Genomic DNA, 19,699 nt, shown 5'->3' with positions numbered 1-19,699 from the left:
GTTAGGACATCTACAGTGGGGCAAAAAAATATTTAGTCAGCCACCAATTGTGCAAGTTCTCCCACTTAAAAAGATGAGAGGCCTGTAATTTTAATCATAGGTACACTTCAACTATGACAGACAACATTAGAAAATCCACAAAATCACATTGTAGGATTTTTAATGCATTTATTTGCAAATTATGGTGGAAAGTAAGTATTTGGTCAATAACAAAAGTTTATCTCAATACTTTGTTATATACCCTTTGTTGGCAATGACAGAGGTCAAACGTTTTCTGTAAGTCTTCACAAGGTTTTCACACACTGTTGCTGGTATTTTGGCCCATTCCTCCATGCAGATCTACTCTAGAGCAGTGATGTTTTGGGGCTGTTGCTGGGCAACATGGACCTTCAACTCCCTCCAAAGATTTTCTATGGGGTTGAGATCTGGAGACTGGCTAGGCCACTCCAGGACCTTGAAATGCTTCATAAGAAGCCACTCCTTCGTTGCCCGGGCGGTGTGTTTGGGATCATTGTCATGCTGAAACACCCAGCCACGGAGGACAGAGGAGCCTCTTAAAAAAGAAGTTACCGTTCTGTGAGTGCCAGAAATCTTGCTTGTTTGTAGGTGACCAAATACTTATTTTCCACCATAATTTGCAAATAAATTCAGAAAAAATCCTACATTTTTGATTTTCTGTTTTTTTTTTCTCATTTTGTCTGTCATAGTTGAAGTGTACCTATGATGGAAATTACAGGCCTCTCTCATCTTTTTAAGTGGGAGAACTTGCACAATTGGTGGCTGTCTAAATACTTTTTTGCCCCACTGTACTTTGAGTATGACACAGGTAATTTTTTCAATAATTGTTTACGGACAAATTATTTCACTTACAATTCCCTGTATGACAATTCCAGTGGGTCAGAAGTTTACAAACACTAAGTGGACTGTGCCTGGTATAAACACCATGGGACCACGCAGCCGTCATACCGCTCAGGAAGGAGATGCGTTCTGTCTCCTGGAGATGAACGTACTTTGGTGCGAAAAGTGCAAATCAATCCCAGAACAACAGCAAAGGACCCTGTGAAGATGCTAAAGGAAACAGGTACAAAAGTATCTATATCCACAGTAAAACGAGTCCTATATCGACATAACCTGAAAGGCCGCTCAGCGAGGAAGAAGCCACTGCTCCAAAACCACCATAAAAAAGCCAGACTACAGTTTGCAACTGCACACTGGGACAAAGATCGTACTTTTTGGAGAAATGTCCTCTGGTCTGATTAAACTGTTTGGCCATAATGGCCATTGTTATGTTTGGAGGGAAAAAGGGGAGGCTTGCAAGCCAAAGAACACCATCCCAACCGTGAAGCACGGGGGTGGTAGCATCATGTTGTGGGGGTGCTTTGCTGCAGGAGGGACTGGTGCACTTCACAAAATACATGGCATCATGAGGGAGGAAAATTATATGGATATATTGAAGCAACATCTCAAGACATCAGTCAGGAAGTTAAAGCTTGGTTGAAAATAGGTCTTCCAAATGGACAGTGATCCCAAGCATACTTCCAAAGGTGTGGCAAAATAGCTTAAGGAAAACAAAGTCAAGGTATTGGAGTGGCCATCACAAAGCCCTGACCTCAATCCCATAGAAAATTTGTGGGCAAAACTGAAAAACGTGTGCGAGCAAGGAGGCCTACAAACCTGACTCAGTTACACCAGCTCTGTCAGGAGGAATGGGCCAAAATTCACCCAACTTATTGTGGGAGGCTTTTGGAAGGCTACCCGAAACGTTTGACCCGAGATAAACAATTTAAAGGCACTGCTACCAAATACTAATTGAGTGTATGTAAACTTCTGACCCACTGGGGATGTGATGAAAGAAATAAAAACTGAAATAAATCACTCTGTCTACTATTATTCTGACATTTCACATTCTTAAAATAAAGTGGTGATCCTAACTGACCTATGATTGGGCATTTCTACTAGGATTAGGTGTCAGGAATTGTGAAAAGATTAGTTTAAATGTATTTGTCTAAAGTGTATGTAAACTTCCAACTTCAACTGTATATGTATTATATTTACATAAATATTCCAAACCTTTTCTCAGTACTTTGAGTGCTTTTCTCAGTACTCTAATCACTGCCAAGCACCTTTGGCAGTGATTAGAGCCTCGCATTTTCTTGGGTATGACGCTACAAGCTTGGCACACTTGTATTTGGGGAATTTCTCCCATTCTTCTCTGCAGATCCTCTCAAGCTCTGTCAGGTTGGATGGGGAGCGTGACTGCAAAACTGTTTTCAAGTCTCTCCAGAGATGTTTGATCAGGTTCAAGCCCAGGCTTAGGCTGGGCCACTGAAGGACATTCAGAGACTCGCCCCGAAGCCACTCCTGCGTTGTCTTGGCTGTATGCTTAGAGTCATTGTCTTGTTGGAAAGTGAACCTTTGCCCCTGTCTGAGGTCCTGAGCACTCTGGAGCAGGTTTTCATCAAGGATATCCCTGTACTTTTCTCCATTCATCTTTCCCTCGATCCTGACTAGTCTCCCAGACCCTGCCACTGAAAAACATCCCCCCAGTATGATGCTGCCACCACCATGCTTCACCGTAGGGTTGGTGCCAAGTTTCCTCCAGATAAGACGCTTGGCATTCAGGCAAAATAGTTCAATCTTTGTTTCATCTGACCAGAGAATCTTGTTTCTCATGGTCTGACAGTCCTTTAGGTGCCTTTTGGCGATCTCCAAGAGGGCTGTCATGTGCCTTTTACTGAGGAGTGTCTTCCATCTGGCCACTCTACCATAAAGGCCTAATTGGTGGAGTGCTGCAGAGATGGTTGTTCTTTTGAAAGGTTCTCCCTCCCATCCCCACAGAAGAACTCTGGAGCTCTGTCAGGGTGACCATCAGGTCCTTGGTCACCTCCCTGTCAAGGCCCTTCTCCACCGATTGCTCAGTTTGGCCAGGCGGCCAACTCTAGGAAGAGTCTTGGTGGTTCCAAACTTATTCCATTTAAGAATAATGGAGGCCACTGTGTTCTTGGGGACCTTCAATGCTATGTAAGTGTTTTCTTGCCATTCCCCCTTGAATGAGTAGGTGTGTTTGTCTGGTACTGTATTTATTTATTTATTATAGGCTTCAAGGGGTCTTAAAATTCTAAATAAAATAGAAAAATTATCATTGGTATGACCATTTTAAAACAATTCCATATAGCTTAGTAGTATCTCACCTCCCCTCTCCTGGCTTAGACAGAGCTTAGAGTCTTATGGGTCAATTAGCATTTGTTGGCATTAGCGTTAGTGACGCTACTCGCCTCTGATCACTTGAGCGTTCGTTTACCCTCGTTTGTTTTCGACCACTCCATCCCTTCATCCATTCATTCATCCATCCCTGCCAAACCCCTAATGTTCTGACTGAGCATTAAGTACTATCATCTTAGGAGATTTACCCAGACACAGACCTGTGAGCACCAAAGGACAGACAAACCCTAGACAAAACAGCAGACAAACCCTAGATAAAACAACAGACAAACCCTAGATAAAACATCAGGCCTGCTGGTCACTGGCCTAGGCAACAGGCTGGCTAGCTGGCCATAATGCTAACGGGTTGGCCGCTGGCCTGGGTAAAACGTTTGCTAGCTGGCCATAATGCTAACACGTTGGCTAATGGCCTGGGTAACAGGCTGGCTTGCTAGCCATAATTTTAACAAGTTGGCCATTGGCTTGGGTAACAGGATGGCTAGCTGGCAATAATGCTAACAAGTAGATTGGCTGGCCACTGTTCTGGGGTAGGCCTAATACAACAGACTGGCTAGCAGACCCTGTTCTGTCACGGGTAATCTAATCAACCCTAACCCTGGTAAGACAACAGGCTGGCTAGCTGGCCCTGCCCTGAAGGCAACCAGCTGGAGGAGAAAGAGAACATCTCTTTATTCTCCCTGATCACACCTCCACATGGCCAGCACTGGGCCAAGGAGAGGATAACAGAGTGTGTGTGTGTGTGGGGGGGGGACTGTGAGAGACTGTGTACACGTGTATGCATGTGCCTTTTAGTTTTTTGTCAGTGTGTGTGAGAAGGAGAAAGCGACTGTGAAGTGACTGTGAACGCATATACTTGTGTACACATGCCTTTTGTGTCCGTCAGAGTGTGTGTGTGTGTGCATGTGTGTCAGAGAGAGAGCGAGAGACAGACTGTACGCATATGCTTGCGTGCACATGCCTTTCTTGTTTTGTCAGTTCGTGTGTGTGTGTGAGAATGTTTATGAGAGTGTATCAGTGTTTACACTCAGGAGGCAGTGTTTAAACCTTCTGCAACAGACAAAAGTTGCAAAAACGAGTCATCTACGCTATAAAGAGGGCCTTGCTTCTTGGGGTTGAAATCGAGCTCACTGTCGTCAACACTGTGATTTCACAGGCATTAAGCAGTTAGTCCCTGTTAAACAATGAAGAGGTGGAAACGCTACTGTCCTGTAGCTCAACAGTGCTTGATGATTTGACAAGCGTTAGTCACTTAATTGTCATTACGGGATAGAGAAGAAGCACTGGAGCTACTGTACTGTACGTTAACAGCGGTTGATCATTTCACAGGCATTAGTCAATTAGTCAAGAAGGAGTAGAGGCTCATATAGACCTACGTCAGTAGCGGTTAGTCTGTCTCAGAGCTGTGTATCTAAGTACATGACTCTGGTCTGTCTGACCTTCTGAGGTATGGCATGTAGTCTTCAGTTTTAACAAAGAGTACTGAGTCATAGATGTGTGTCCTTAACAGCACCCAATTCCCTACATAGTGCACTATATAGGGTGCCATTTGGGATGCAGGCACACGGTGGAAGATTTCGACACTTCATCATCTAGTTTATGGGGGAGGGGGCAACCTTACCTCGCTCTTTCTCTTTCTTTTCTTTGGAGAAGGAGTCAAACTTCCTTCTGAGCGATTTTCTCCTCTTACGGATTTCTGGAAAAAAGTGGACAAAAAAAGCAAAAGGGTAGTTAAAAAAAGACAAAAAGAGACAAAAAGATGTTGTTTGTTCATGAGAGTGAAGAGCGATGTACCTTTTGCCTGATGACGTTTTAACTGGCTTTCTTTATAATCTGCGTCTTATTTGCAGTTTATTTTAATTTACATCCCAAATGACACCCTATTCCCTATATACAGTATCGTGCACTACGCCCTATCGGCCCTGGTCAAAACTCCCCAACCCTGTTCCTGAAGAGCTATGCTCTTGTAGCTTTTTGCTCCAACCCCTGATTCAGATGATCAATCAGTTAATTATTAGAATCAGGTGCACTAGATTGGGTTTGGAGTGAAAACCTACAGGACGCTAGCTCTCCGGGAACAGGGTTGGAGAGCCCTGATCCCGGGGATAGGGCGCCATTTGGGACACACCCTCTATAATGTTGGGTTGTCTCCTACTCCTCCCACCATATTGTCTCCTTGTAAAAAAGGAACCATAAACGATGCTTAAGCAAACATACACACATGTAAACCGGGACCGAATATTAGCACAAAATCTCCACCCATGTGAAGACCAAACAAGAGAAGAAGAAAGCGCATGTCCGCACGCACGCCCCACCAACGCACTGCGGCAAGTTGCTTTCCTGAGAATTACATCTATTCCTCAATTCAGGCTTTACTAAGAATAGACCTTTTACAACATCAAGTCTTTGCGTGTGTGTTTGTATAGGCCACAGCCTCCTGTACTGCCTTTGTAGCCTTTAGCCAGAGGGTGACACCAGAGAAACTACATGCAGATCAAGGATGTGATTTTCCAACCTAAACATCCTCTGATGAGCTTTTTCTGGAAGACATCAATGTTTGGGTTTTGGGGCTTTAAAGATCACAGTCGTGTGTACAGTCTGTGTGTGTGTGTGTTTGTAAGGTAGCACGCCTTTGCTGTTCAGGACTGGTTTGTTGCAGAATCCTTGATCTTCCAAGACTAGAAGGTATTTTTTTTTTGTTTCTCTCAACATGATTGGGCCTGGGCACAGATCTAGGATCAGCTTAAACTCACAGAATCCCAATCCTTACCACTAATGGGAAAACAACAGAACAGACTCTACACCAGTGTTTAGATGCAACTTCATCCTTAAGGGCTGACCGGATAGGAGTTTTGAAGGCCTTGAAATGTAAATGATCCGAGCAGTCAAATCCCCATGTGAAGAGGTTTGTTTGTGTGTGTGTATGTGTGTGCGCGTGTGTGTGTGTCAAAGGTTTAAAGGGGGTCAAATTCCCATGACTACAGGAAATTAAAGTTTATTTCCACGTCAATCGTCTCCTCCCACTCGGCACATGCCAGAGCAAGGGTTAATCTTTGAGCAAACTCAACGCTCCGTGTGTGTGTATTCCTACATGCAATGTACTCAGTGTGTGTGTGTGTGTGTGTGTGTGTGGGTTTGCCAATGGAGTGCACACTTTAAGATTAGAGGATGTGTGTGTGTGTGTGTGTGTGTGTGTGTGTGTGTGTGTGTGTGTGTGTGTGTGTGTGTGTGTGTGTTTGCCAATGGCTTGCACACTTTAAGATTAGAGGACCGACACACACATATACACACAGAGTGGAGAGAGATAGATTTAGGCAAAGCAAAAAATCTGAAAGATAGGCTCAACTGGGGCTGAGAGAGAAAGAAACAGAAGGACAGAAATAGCATGCAAGAGAAAGAAAGGAAGCAGGAAAATAATGACAGACCCTGTGGGATTTCTTCCTATATCCATGAGAAAATGAGACGTAAAAAAACAGTCTCCAGACTTGCCATATAAGCACCACTCTGACTGCGAAGAACAGAGATTTCAGAAAGAATCCATCCATCAAGCATAGCCAAGGCGTTGCCAGGAAACCAACAACAAACAAACACACACGCATGCACACGCACACACTGTCAAAATAAACTAGAGGTTCTGGTATTGGCTTAAACAGCGGGATTAGAACAGAAACCTATGGCGACCTCCCTCCGTCCCTCAGGCAGATAGCTCCCTTAATATGAGTCTTCAGTGTGTGTGGATGTGTTTAACTACCGAAAGGAAACAAACAAAAATTTGACCAACTGGGGACATTTTGTTTTCTCCCCACGAGGACAAATGCTTTTTCTAGGGGGTTTAGGGTTAAGGTTATAATTAGTGTTAGGGTTATTTATTACGTTAAGGGTTAGGGTTGGGAGCTAGGGTTAGTTTTAGGGTCAGGAGCTAGGGTTAGGTTTAGGTTAAGGGTGAAGGTTAGGTTAGGTTTTTGGGTTAAGGTTAGGGTTAGGTTTAAGAGGGTTTATGTCTATGTTGGTATCAAGCCTTCCACGGGCCTATTGCAACTTTCTGCCCTGTTTCTATGTTGTACATCTGACCGGTCTTGAGAGGGTGGGAGAACATGAGAGCCCGAGAGCTCCAAGGGGTCACCCTCAACAGTTCAAATACAGGAGGAAGATAATTATCAATAAAATCTTGAGAGTAAAAAGGTTTAATTCTAAACCAAATTTCATTAAAAAATCACAATAAAACATGCATACTGGAATAATTAAATAAACAAATAATTAAGTAAGTACATAATTGGAAATCCCCCCCAAAAAGGATGAAGGGATTACGTGTTATGTTAAAGTGCATAATATAATAAAATTCAATGCAAAATAAAAAAAAATACAAAACCAGATGAAGCAATTATATACATGATTAGCTCTCTTAATTAGGCCCTCACCAACTCCCACTGTCAGTACTTTATACTACTTCTTAACATTCATACCAAGTGGAGCCAAAGTCTTAAATTTGGATATCCATCTGGATTCAGCTGCTCTTCTCTGGCCTATGGTCCAGGAGCCTTTCATCTCCAGACCGGTGATGTGGAGGGAGGTTGTTGGGTGGATTTGAAAGTGTGTGTTTGTAATATGTTTTTTTTTCAATTGTGTAGAGGTGCTGTTTGAGGTGTGTCAAGACTGTGTGACCGGTTTCTCCTATATAAATGTTGCGGCATAATGTGCATATTATTGCATAAACAGTGTTGGTGCTCTGAATGGTCATGAGTTGTGGGATAGGACTGGAGGTTTGTGCATGTGGATTTTGAATGTGTTGAAGTTGTCTATGGTACTGTTGTTCAATAGGTGGCTTTGGAGTGGGCTTATTGGAACATTTTACAAAAATGTAAAGATCCCTTAGGTTGGGGTTTCTGCGAAAAGCTGATAAAGGTCTGAATTCCTGGAGTGGGGGAAATGTACGTTGTGTTTGGGTGAAAGCGTCTTTGAGTCTAGAATGAAGGAGTCTGTTTATGTCTGAGAAGGTGCTGGTGATGGATATAATCTGGGGTTCTGTATCTGTTGGGGGGATAGGAACAGGGGGTCTGGGAAAGGTCTGAGGGTGGACGACAGGGATAGGATGGGGGGGGGATAGGGATACGGACCCAGAATCGGAAAATGGATAAGAATAAGTATGAGCTGTTCGCCCAGGTCAGGAGTCAGTGCCTGGTCCAGAGTTCTGCAGGGAGAGTTATGGAGGTTAGGGTTAAGATTAGGGTTAAGGTTAAGGTTAGAGTTAAGATTAGGGTTAAGGTTAGAGTTAAGGTTGGGGTTAGGGTTGGGGTTGGGGTTAAGGTTAAGGTTAGAGTTAAGATTAGGGTTAAGGTTAGAGTTACGGTTAGGGTTGGGGTTAGGGTAAGGGTAAGAGTACGGGTTAAGGTAAGGTTTAGGGTTAGAGAACATAGGATTTTGAATGGGACTGAATTGTTGGGACTGGGACTGATTAGTTGTACAAGACTGTGTGTGTGTGTGTGTGTGTGTGTGTGTGTGTGTGTGTGTGTGTGTGTGTGTGTGTGTGTGTGTGTGTGTGTGTGGGTGTGTGTTTGCATGTGTGCGCACATGCGCACATGCATGTGTGTGTGTGCATGAGTGTGTGCATGCACGCGCGTGGATATACTGTGCTTTCTCAGACATCAGCTCGCTCCCATATTTTATATATGAGCCATCACTGAAACAGTAGTGGGCCTGATACACCAGGGGAGTTGGGTGGCTAACTACTCCCTTTATAGTGCACTGCTTTTGATTAGAGCTCTATGGACTTTGGTCAAAAGTAGAGCACTATAAAATAAATTGGGTGTCATTTGGGACAAAGACACAGCAGTAACACACATGGGAGGTGGCTGGCTAGCTAACAGAGACTCTGTTTGAGGTCTCCACCCCAGGGAGAGGGACAGGAATATTCCCAAACATTACAGACTCTGACTGATCCCCCTCCCCATGACAGTTATAAACACTGGCCCCCTTCGTTATATATTTGTATGCGTTTTATTTATTTATACAGTATATTGTATATAGAGTCATGCTGCTATAGAGTTATCTGACACTGACTGACTGATTTAACTGTTTTCTATTTATATATTCTGCAGCTCAACAGAGAATGAAATGCAGTAAAAAATGTTTTCTATTTTAGTCTTAAAAATATAGTCTTGTCCAATAACTTTGACAATATTAGATTTCAAGATTCTGTAAGGAATGAATTATTGACATATAAGTAGAATGTACTGGAACAGATCAGGTGAAAACTAATTTTAAATGTTTGACAATTTTTTTGTTTGTTCCATCCATGACTGGTTACATGCTGTAACTGTAACACATTTGAATGCTCTATGATGTACAGTACGGTTGTATAGCAACTGTGTGACGGCGACTATGCCTTACTGAGGGGCAACAAAATAGTGATCAAATTAAGATCCCACATCTGTATTCTAGTCTATTCTAACAGACCTCCATTCCTAACAACTGTGAGTGAAACCGTTACACTTTGGAACACGTTTAATTTGACCATTTATACAGCGTGTAGGAGTCCATTCTCCTGTTTTACTTCATGATAAAAAAGTCCACAGTGGAGGCAAAAGGAATGGATGAGCTGGATAAAATACAGTAGGTCTTGATGAAGGTGTTTGAGCAAAATGTTGCACTTTCCAATTAGTTTAATTTGTGAGTAGACTCGACACTATTCCTTCTTCTATTTTAGTTCAAGGTAAAATAAATATATATATATATATATATATATATATAATCACACAATAAATAAATGAAAATAGATGTTTTATAATGTTTAAATGTCATCCTCTTGTTTTGACCAATGGACTTGTCAGTCTGCTTATCTTAAGTAGCGTAAACTACATAGCACTGACTAGAGAGTGGTCAGGGGTCAAAGGTTGAAAAGGTTGAGAGGTTAACGGTATGAACGTAGACCGAAGATGGTGGATAAATGAAGAGAGTTCACTCAGGCCGTTTACCATGGAAAACATTTGTTTGTTCCGGTCTACTTAATGGGGTGGGTCTCCCATAGACACCAATGCAATAGCAGCTGGGTCTGGTCTACTTAGTTTATTGACTTTTATTGAACCAGAAAAAAACAATGAGTGCAGTGTCTCGCTTCCTCTTCTGTCTCTGCGTGGACTACATGTAGAAGCACTGAGATCAGACTAATGCCTCTTATGTAACCCAGGGTGACACGAGAGAGGAATGTAAGCACGCTAAGACCCCTCAGAATCAGAAGCTTCTTACTCCTACAGTACTCTTCTTACTCTGGGGCGGCAGGTAGCCGAGTGGTTAGAGCGTTGGACTAGTAACCGAAAGGTTTTTATATCATATACAGTTGAAGTCGGAAGTTTACATACACCTTAGCCAAATACATGTAAACTCAGTTTTTCACAATTCCTGACATTTAATCCAAGTAAAAAAGTAAAAATTCCCTGTTATTCCCGGTCAGTTAGGATCACCACTTTATTTTAAGAATGTGAAATGTCAGCATAATAGTAGAGAGAATGATTTATTTCAGCTTTTATTTCTTTCATCTCATTCCCAGTGGGTCAGAAGTTTACATACACTCAATTAGTATTTGGTAGCATTGCCTTTAAATTGTTTAATGTGGGTCAAACGTTTTGGTAGCCTTCCACAAGCTTCCCGCAATAAGTTGGGTGAATTTTGGCCCATTCCTCCTGACAGAGTTGGTGTAACTGAGTCAGGTTTGTAGGCCTCCTTGCTCACACACACTTTTACAGGTCTGCCCACAAATGTTCTATAGGTTTGAGGTCAGGGCCTTGTGATGGCCACTCCAATACCTTGACTTTGTTGTTCTTACGCCATTTTGTCACAACTTTGGAAGTATGCTTGGTCATTGTCCATTTGGAAGACCCCTTTGCGACCAAGCTTTAACTTCCTGACTGATGTCTTGAGATGTTTTCAATATATCCACATAATTTCCCTGCCTCATGATGCCATCTATTTTGTGAAGTGCACCAGTTCCTCCTGCACCCCCATAACATGATGCTGTCACCCCCGTGCTTCACGGTTGGGATGGTGTTCTCCGGCTTGCAAGACATTTCAACATGGTCTTGCCTTGTAAGACCATCAAACATAATGATGGTCATTATGGCCGAACAGTTCTATTTTTGTTTCGTCAGACCAGAGGACATTTCTCCAAAAAGTACAATCTTTCTCCCCATTTGCAGTTGCAAACCGTAGTCTGGCTTTTTCATGGCGGTTTTGGAGCAGTGGCTTCTTCCTTGCTGAGTGGAATTTCAGGTTATGTTGATATACAGTGGGGCAAAAAAAGTATTTAGTCTGCCACCAATTGTGCAAGTTCTCCCACTTAAAAAGATGAGAGAGGCCTGTAATGTTAATCATAGGTACACTTCAACTATGACAGACAAAATGAGAAAAAAAAATCCAGAAAATCACATTGTAGGATTTTTAATGAATATATTTGCAAATTACGGTGGAAAATAAGTATTTGGTCAATAACAAAAGTTTCTCAATACTTTGTTATATGCCCTTTATTGGCAATGACAGAGGTCAAACGTTTTCTGTAAGTCTTCACAAGGTTTTCACACACTGTTGCTGGTATTTTGGCCCATTCCTCCATGCAGATCTCCTCTAGAGCAGTGATGTTTTGGTGCTGTTGCTGGGCAACACGGACTTTCAACTCCCTCCAAAGATTTTCTATAGGGTTGAGATCTGGAGACTGGCTAGGCCACTCCAGGACCTTGAAATGCTTCTTACGAAGCCACTCCTTCATTGCCCGGGCGGTGTGTTTGGGATCATTGTCATGCTGAAAGACCCAACCACGTTTCATCTTCAATGGCCTTGCTGATGGAAGGAGGTTTTCACTCAAAACCCATTCATTCTTTCCTTTACACGGATCAGCAGTCCTGGTCCCTTTGCAGAAAAACAGCCCCAAAGCATGATGTTTCTACCCCCATGCTTCACAGTAGGTATGGTGTTCTTTGGATGCAACTCAGCATTCTTTGTCCTCCAAACATGACGAGTTGAGTTTTTACCAAAAAGTTATATTTTGGTTTCATCTGACCATATGACATTCTCCCAATCTTCTTCTGGATCATCCAAATGCTCTCTAGCAAACTTCAGACGGGCCTGGACATGTACTGGCTTAAGCAGGGGGACACGTCTGGCACTGCAGGATTTGAGTCCCTGGCGGCGTAGTGTGTTACTGGTCCCAGCTCTCTGCAGGTCATTCACTAGGTCCCCCCATGTGGTTCTGGGATTTTTGCTCACCGTTCTTGTGATCATTTTGACCCCACGGGGTGAGATCTTGCGTGGAGCCCCAGATCGAGGGAGATTATCAGTGGTCTTGTATGTCTTCCGTTTCCTAATAATTGCTCCCACAGTTGATTTCTTCAAACCAAGCTGCTTACCTTATTGCAGATTCAGTCTTCCCAGCCTGGTGCAGGTCTACAATTTTGTTTCTGGTGTCCTTTGACAGCTCTTTGGTCTTGGCCATAGTGGAGTTTGGAGTGTGACTGTTTGAGGTTGTGGACAGGTGTCTTTTATACAGATAACAAGTTCAAACAGGTGCCATTAATACAGGTAACGAGTGGAGGACAGAGGAGCCTCTTAAAGAAGAAGTTACAGGTCTGTGAGAGCCAGAAATCTTGCTTGTTTGTAGGTGACCAAATACTTATTTTCCACCATAATTTGCAAATAAATTCATTAAAAAATCCTACAATGATTTTCTGGATTTTTTTTCTCATTTCGTCTGTCATAGTTGAAGTGTACCTATGATGAAAATTACAGGCCTCTCTCATATTTTTAAGTGGGAGAACTTGCACAATTGGTGGCTGACTAAATACTTTTTTGCCCCATTGTAGGAGTCGTTTTACTGTGGATATAGATAGTTTGTACCTGTTTCCTCCAGCATCTTCACAAGGTCCTTTACTGTAGTTCTGGGATTGATTTGCACTTTTCGCACCAAAGTACGTTCATCTCTAGGAGACAGAACGCATCTCCTTCCTGAGCGGTATGACTGCTGCGTGGTCCCATGGTGTTAATACTTGCATACTATTGTTTGTACAGATGAACGTGGTACCTTCAGGCATTTGGAAATTGCTCCCAAGGATGAACCAGACTTGTGGAGGCCTACAAATTTTTTTCTTAGGTCTTGGCTGATTTCTTTTGATTTTCCCATGATGTCAAGCAAAGAGGCACTGAGTTTGAAGGTAGGCCTTGAAATACATCCACAGGCACACCTCCAATTGACTCAAATGATGTGAATTAGCCTATCAGAAGCTTCTAAAGCCAATTTTCTGAGCTGTTTAAAGGCACAGTCAACTTAGTGTATGTAAATTTCTAATCAGATTTCGTGTTTACTAACTATAGTTTTGGCAATTCGGTTAGGACATCTACTTTGTGCATGAAATAATCATTTTTTCCAACAATTGTTTACAGACAGATTACTTTACTTAAACATGCATCCCAAATGGCACCCTATTCCCTACAAGTGAAATAATCTCTCTGTAAACAATTGTTGGAAAAATTACTTGTCATGCACAAAGTAGATGTCCTAACCGACTTGCCAAAACTATAGTTAGTAAACAAGAAATTTGTGGATTGGTTGAAAACGGGTTTTTTTTCAGGACGCCAACTATATATTTCAGTCCGTCCTTTCTAACATGGCCATAGTAAATGCTCCTCACTTGCATACCTTTGGGAACTTCAATGTCATATAGCACCACATATCTATGTCCTTTCTACCATGGCCATATAGTAACTACTACTACTACTTCCTCTTTACCCCTGGGGATGCTGATGTTGAATTCAAGGTCCCTCTCCTCCAGATTCAAACCCCAATTGAGCTTTGAAGAGCTTTACGATCTAGACAGAGCCCAGCACTGTATATATATCTCTGTCGTCCTTTCTGGCCTGGCCATATAGCAACTAAGCCCTTGTGTACCTCTGGGGATGCTGATGTTGAAGTCAAGGTCCCGCTCCCCGAGATGGTAGCAGGCTACCTCTTGCAGCCTAGCTCTCTCCAGTTCAGATAGGCTCTGGATAGGCACCGGCTGCAGACGCACACTCTGGCCCAGCATGGTCGCCCACGTATGGTCCCCCTGGAGGGAGGGAGGGAGGGAGGGAGGGAGGGAGGGAGGGAGGGAGGGAGGGAGGGAGGGAGGGAGGGAGGGAGGGAGGGAGGGAGGGAGGGAGGGAGGGAGGGAGGGAGGGAGGGAGGGAGGGAGAAGAGAATGGTTAATGTGCTATTACTTGGAGGCATTACACATAGTACCAATCACAGCTAAGAACTGAATTACTTGATATCATTTACAATGTACTCCTAGAAGGGGAGGGGACAGAGAGAGAAAATGGCATGTGGGAGATGAGAGGGAGAGACGGGAAAGAAGGGCGATGAAAGGAGAGAAAGATAGGAAAAGAGATGACTTACATGAAAAGGCAATCATAGAAAACATTGCTGAGTACGATAAAACATTTCCACAATCAAGACCCTCGTATCCAAACGACTTAACATTTGAATTACTATAATGTTTTCTTTAATAGGTTTCCTCAAACCATACAATTTACTGTGGCTAAGTATCAAATGAACAGTAAACCATGAAGGCGGCTATTTGTATGGAAATCATTATCGCTGGCTTCAACCCATCTCCACGAGGTTACCGCTGTCCTTGGGACGTCCCTACCCTTAACCCTAATCCTAACCTGAACCCCTACCCTAACCTTAACCCTTACCTAACCCTAACCTTTGTAGAAGTAATCTTCCATGGGGTAGGGACGTCCCAAGGATCCCAGAAGGAATATCTCAACTATTAACCAACCATCAAATCATCTTTGACTGGGATCTACTCTATAGAGTGCGTCCCAAACGGCACCCTATTCCCTACTTTACATAGTTTCCTACTTTTGACCAAAGCCCATAGGGCTGTTGTCATAAGTGCACTATAGGAATAGAGTGCCATTTGGGATGCATACATAGCCAGAGGTTAGGCCTACCGAGAGCTTAAAAACATCTTTACTGTATCTCTCTTTCCCAACAACTTGATTATAATTATGCTGTAGCTTGATAGGAATGATGATAGGGAAATTGCCTTGTCCTCTGCAGGTGGTGATTTGAGTTTTCTCTGAGAGTTGAATGGGTCAGACAAATACACACAGGTATGTATGTGGACACTCACATGCACACATTTCTTACAGGAAAAAGAACCATCCGTCTGTTTTCGTTCTGTTTTGTTTTGTTTTGTTTTCAGTCAGAAGACAAACTTTCTTTCTAATGCTCAAGGCTATGTCTGGGGGGGCCAAAGTCAGGCCATTCTACGTCTGGACAATAGACGAAGAGGGTTCGCCACCGAAGGACACTGTTTGAGGCCCTTTCCCTCTGGGTTAACACTGGACCCACAAAGCTTGGGAAGCAATCATAAAGTGTGTCTCAAATGACACCCTATTCCCTGTAGGCCCTGGTCAAAATGTAGAAGAACTGTAGGTCTCAGAAAACAGACGTGCACTTTGAATATGTCATTGCTGTGGGAAGATGCAAGCCATGGAAGATGCAAGCCATGGAAGATGCAAGCCCAAAAAAAAAATGTTGCCTTTTTATGCTGTTGCCAAAACGCTTCATGCTCTTGCCAAATCCCATTTCTGTCAATGTCACAACAAGTCCATTAGGAGTTGGCAAGGAACAAGAAAGAAACTGGAAGAAACAGACCCAGACTAGGAAGATGCTGTCCTAACATCAGAATCAGCTGCTATAGAACCTTAGCCTATGCTCCTGCAGTATATATTGATGTTCTGGAATCAGTATCAGCTGCTATAGAACCTTAGCCTATGCTCCTGCAGTATATATTGATGTTCTGGAATCAGTATCTGCTGCTATAGAACCTTAGCCTATGCTCCTGCAGTATATATTGATGTTCTGGAATCAGTATCAGCTGCTATAGAACCTTAGCCTATGCTCCTGCAGTATATATTGATGTTCTGGAATCAGTATCAGCTGCTGCTGTAGAACAGAGTAACACATGCTGTTCTACAATCCTTTATACACTAGAAAAACAGTCTAAGGTACAGTATATATTTATATGAAGTAATTTAGTTGAATATTATGTAATATACTGTAGCTGTACTTAGCCTAATCCCTTGACACGGTAAGGGAATGGATGGAATGGTAGGAACATGGTAAGGGGGAAGAGAGAAGGACAGATTTAACTGTTCTGATGGAATCCATTCCTCCCTGGTTACAATCCCATTCCTGGGTGATTACCAGGAAGTTAGAACCTTATAAACAACCTCATATCATTGGAATGGGCACAGGATGAAGGGAATTAAAGAGGTATAGGATAACAAATGAAAACCAGAAACAAGACAAAATAGAGGGAGTAAGAGGAGAGAGAAAGAAAGAAAGAAAACAGATGGAGTAAGAGGTGCTTTCTTTGATGGTGGATTAAGGTGACAACATGGTGAGTAAAAAACAAACATGTTGCTGGGATGAACCCCATCCGTGGTGGTCCACTTTGACGACCCCTCACCCTACTGGCAGCAAGGGAATATATGTGTGTATATGTATGTGTGTACGTGTTCTAGAGTCCTGCATCGGGTTGGATATCCGCGGTTCTCCATGGATGACCCGCACATAAAAAAATATAAAAAATCAACCCACGGTTCGGCTCTCGATTCTGAAAATTTCTTACAAACTCAGGAGCTTGTTGTCTTGTATTTGTTTTGCTAATTCCACTCTGTGAACGGTGAGGCAGACAGGCGACCAGTGGATCAGGGAACTGTTTGTTATTTGTGGGGTGCTGAAACATTTATGTTTCGTCCTCCCACGTGAGAATACGTTGCCAAGTGTACTTTTCCTGGCTAGCCTAGCTCACTCAAAAATGGCTAACGTAGGCCTAGACCTAACCGGAGAAATAAAAATAAGGGTTATGAAATACACCATCGTGGAAACAGGTGCTACACAAGTTAAATTATTTTCTCCTAACCCTACCACCCCTCCCCTTATTGGAGTAAACTAATGGACAACAATACGTATGTTTCAACTTCCAGCTTATACATACTATATACATTTTACGGACAGTGTATTTTACAATAGTTATCTTTGTTTGTTTTTAATCCCATCCTTCAGGTACCCTCAACCCTCCCATCTATATCTGAAGACCATCCAGCTTTGATTTCTATTTGACATATATTTTTAACTGTGCTGTTTCACAAAAGTTCTCAACCTATAAACGTTTTTCAGACACAGTATATTGAACATTAGTCATCTTGTTGTTTTTAGTCCCAACCTTCAGCTCCACTCAACCCTTCCCATCTATCTCTGAACACCATCCGGTTTGTGATGTGCTGTGATGGCACAGCTGTCAATTTTTGGGGTCCTTAAATGAAACGGGGATACTTTTTGATTTATCACAATTTTCTTTAACCAATTTGGTCTTTAAGGCAGGACCGACAGACAAGTTCCTTACTTTTTCTCCATTCCACTTGCCTCTTCCATTTCTGTGGTAATGCTGCAATTAGTTGGTTGCAATTTCTGCATGTGTGCCATAACTCCATTAGTCATATTTATGATATCCATACAGAATCTTTCCAGATCCTTGATATTATTTGTCTGACCTTATGGACTGCTCACTTCAATTCAAACCACAGGTTTTCAATGGGGTTTAAGTCTGGAGACTGAGATGCCATTGCAAATTTTAGATTTTGTGGTCAATTACCATTTCTTTGTGGATTTTGATGTGTGCTTGCGGTTATTGTCTTGCTGTAAGATCCACTTGCGGCCGAATTTCAGCCTCCTGGCAGAGGCAACCAGGTTTTTAGCTAAAATACCCTTGTACGAGGTAAAGTTCATGATGCCATTAACCTTAAAAATAGTTTTGTTGACGGTCTCTTTCCCTGCCTCTATGTCAATTCCAAGTTGCGCCCAGCTCTTCATGTACAATTTGACAATTGATAGTATTGTCACCCATCAGATTCCAAGAACACAGGATGAGATGTTACTATCCTTTGTGCAAGCACTTCCAAGAGTTAATGAACAGTGAGCGTGGTGAAATTTGGGGAGCGCATCGTCAGTAGTGTACCTTTGGTTCCTAGGGTGTTTCGGCCTTTCACACTATACACCCTCCCCAAAGGCGGCCAGCAACAGGGTGATCAATCCTACGCTTGCGTCCCATTCCCAATTAGTCATAGGAGTTGCCTTGTTGTTGATAGCCAACATCCCATGGGACTATGCATGGCAGGGGCGTCCTCCTCCCTGAGTCAAGCATTGTTGACCGCATACCTCCTGGCCCTCTCACTTCGGGGCCCAGCTGGGGTCTTTCCTCTTCATCCAGAGCCACTGACTGCTGCCTTCTGCCGCCTCCGATACAGCTTTGATTGCCAGACTATTGTCAATTTAAACTTGTCTATATGCTAACTATATTATTATACAGTAAAAAGTAAAAAGTTTGGACACACAAATTCATTCAAGGGTTTTTCTTTAGTTTTTTACTATTTTCTGCATTGTAGAATAATAGGGAAGACATCAAAACTATGAAATAACACATATGGAATCATGTAGTGACCAAAAAAAAGAGTTAAACAAACCAACATATATTTTATATTTGAGACTTCAAAGTAGCCACCCTTTGCCTTGATGACAGCTTAACAGAGTCTTGGCATTCTCTCAACCAGCTTCCTGAGGTAGTCACCTGAAATGCATTTAAATTAATAGGTGTGCCTTGTTAATGGAATTTCAGTCCTTCTTAATGTGTTTGAGCCAATCAGTTCTATTGTGACAAAGGTATGGGTGGTATACAGAAGATAGCCCTATTTGGTAAAAGACCAAGTCCATATTATGGCAAGAACAGCTCAAATAAGCAAAGGGAAATGACAATCTATCACTACTTTAAGACATGAAGGTCAGTCAATATGGAAAGTTTCAAGAACTTTTTAAATTTCAGTCGCAAAAACCATCAAGCACTATGATGAAACTGGCTCTCATGAGGACTGCCACAGGAAAGGAAGACCCAGAGTTACCTCTGCTGCTGAGGATAAGTTCATTCGAGTTACCAGCCTCAGAATTTGCAGCCCAAATAAATGTTTCACAAAGTTCAATTGACAGACACATTTCAACATCAACAGTTCAGAGGAGCCTGCATTTCAAGCCTTCATGGTTGAATTGCTGTGAAGAAACCACTACTAAAGGACACCAATAATAAGAAGAGACTTGCTTATGCCAAGAAACACGAGCAATGGACATTTGACCTGTGGAAATCTGTCCTTTGGGCTGATGACTCCAAATGTGAGATTTATGGTTCCAACCGCTGTGTCTTTGTAAGACAAATAGTAGGTGAACGGATGATCTCCGCATGTGTGGTTCCCACCATAAAGCATGTGGGAGGAGGTGTGATGGTGTGGGGGTGCTTTGCTATTGACACTGTCAGTGATTTATTTAGAATTCAAGGCACACTTAACCAGCATGGCTACCACATCATTCTACAGCGATATGCCATCCCATCTGGTTTGC

At 42.6% G+C, this 19,699-nt stretch overlaps 1 protein-coding gene across 3 annotated transcripts in view; it reads right to left on the bottom strand.

Annotated features, from left to right (window-relative positions):
- The window catches only part of arhgap36 (Rho GTPase activating protein 36), a 93,512-nt gene that overhangs the window by 24,071 nt on the left and 49,742 nt on the right, over window positions 1-19,699 (bottom strand). For 2 of the 3 annotated variants that reach the window (XM_042298197.1, XM_042298198.1), the window contains exons 2-3: window positions 14,147-14,303; window positions 4,841-4,915 (exon numbers count right to left, since the gene is read on the bottom strand). In XM_042298197.1, coding sequence (XP_042154131.1) covers window positions 4,841-4,915; window positions 14,147-14,303 — 232 coding nt within the window. The remainder of the gene's footprint in view (window positions 1-4,840; window positions 4,916-14,146; window positions 14,304-19,699) is intronic. The other variant, XM_042298199.1, reaches the window with a different exon arrangement.

This window comes from Oncorhynchus tshawytscha, linkage group LG15, assembly GCF_018296145.1.
Source record: "Oncorhynchus tshawytscha isolate Ot180627B linkage group LG15, Otsh_v2.0, whole genome shotgun sequence".
NCBI lineage: Eukaryota > Metazoa > Chordata > Actinopteri > Salmoniformes > Salmonidae > Oncorhynchus > Oncorhynchus tshawytscha.
The sequence above is the reverse complement of the archived record's forward strand: the minus strand, read 5'-3'. Positions and strand labels throughout refer to the sequence as shown.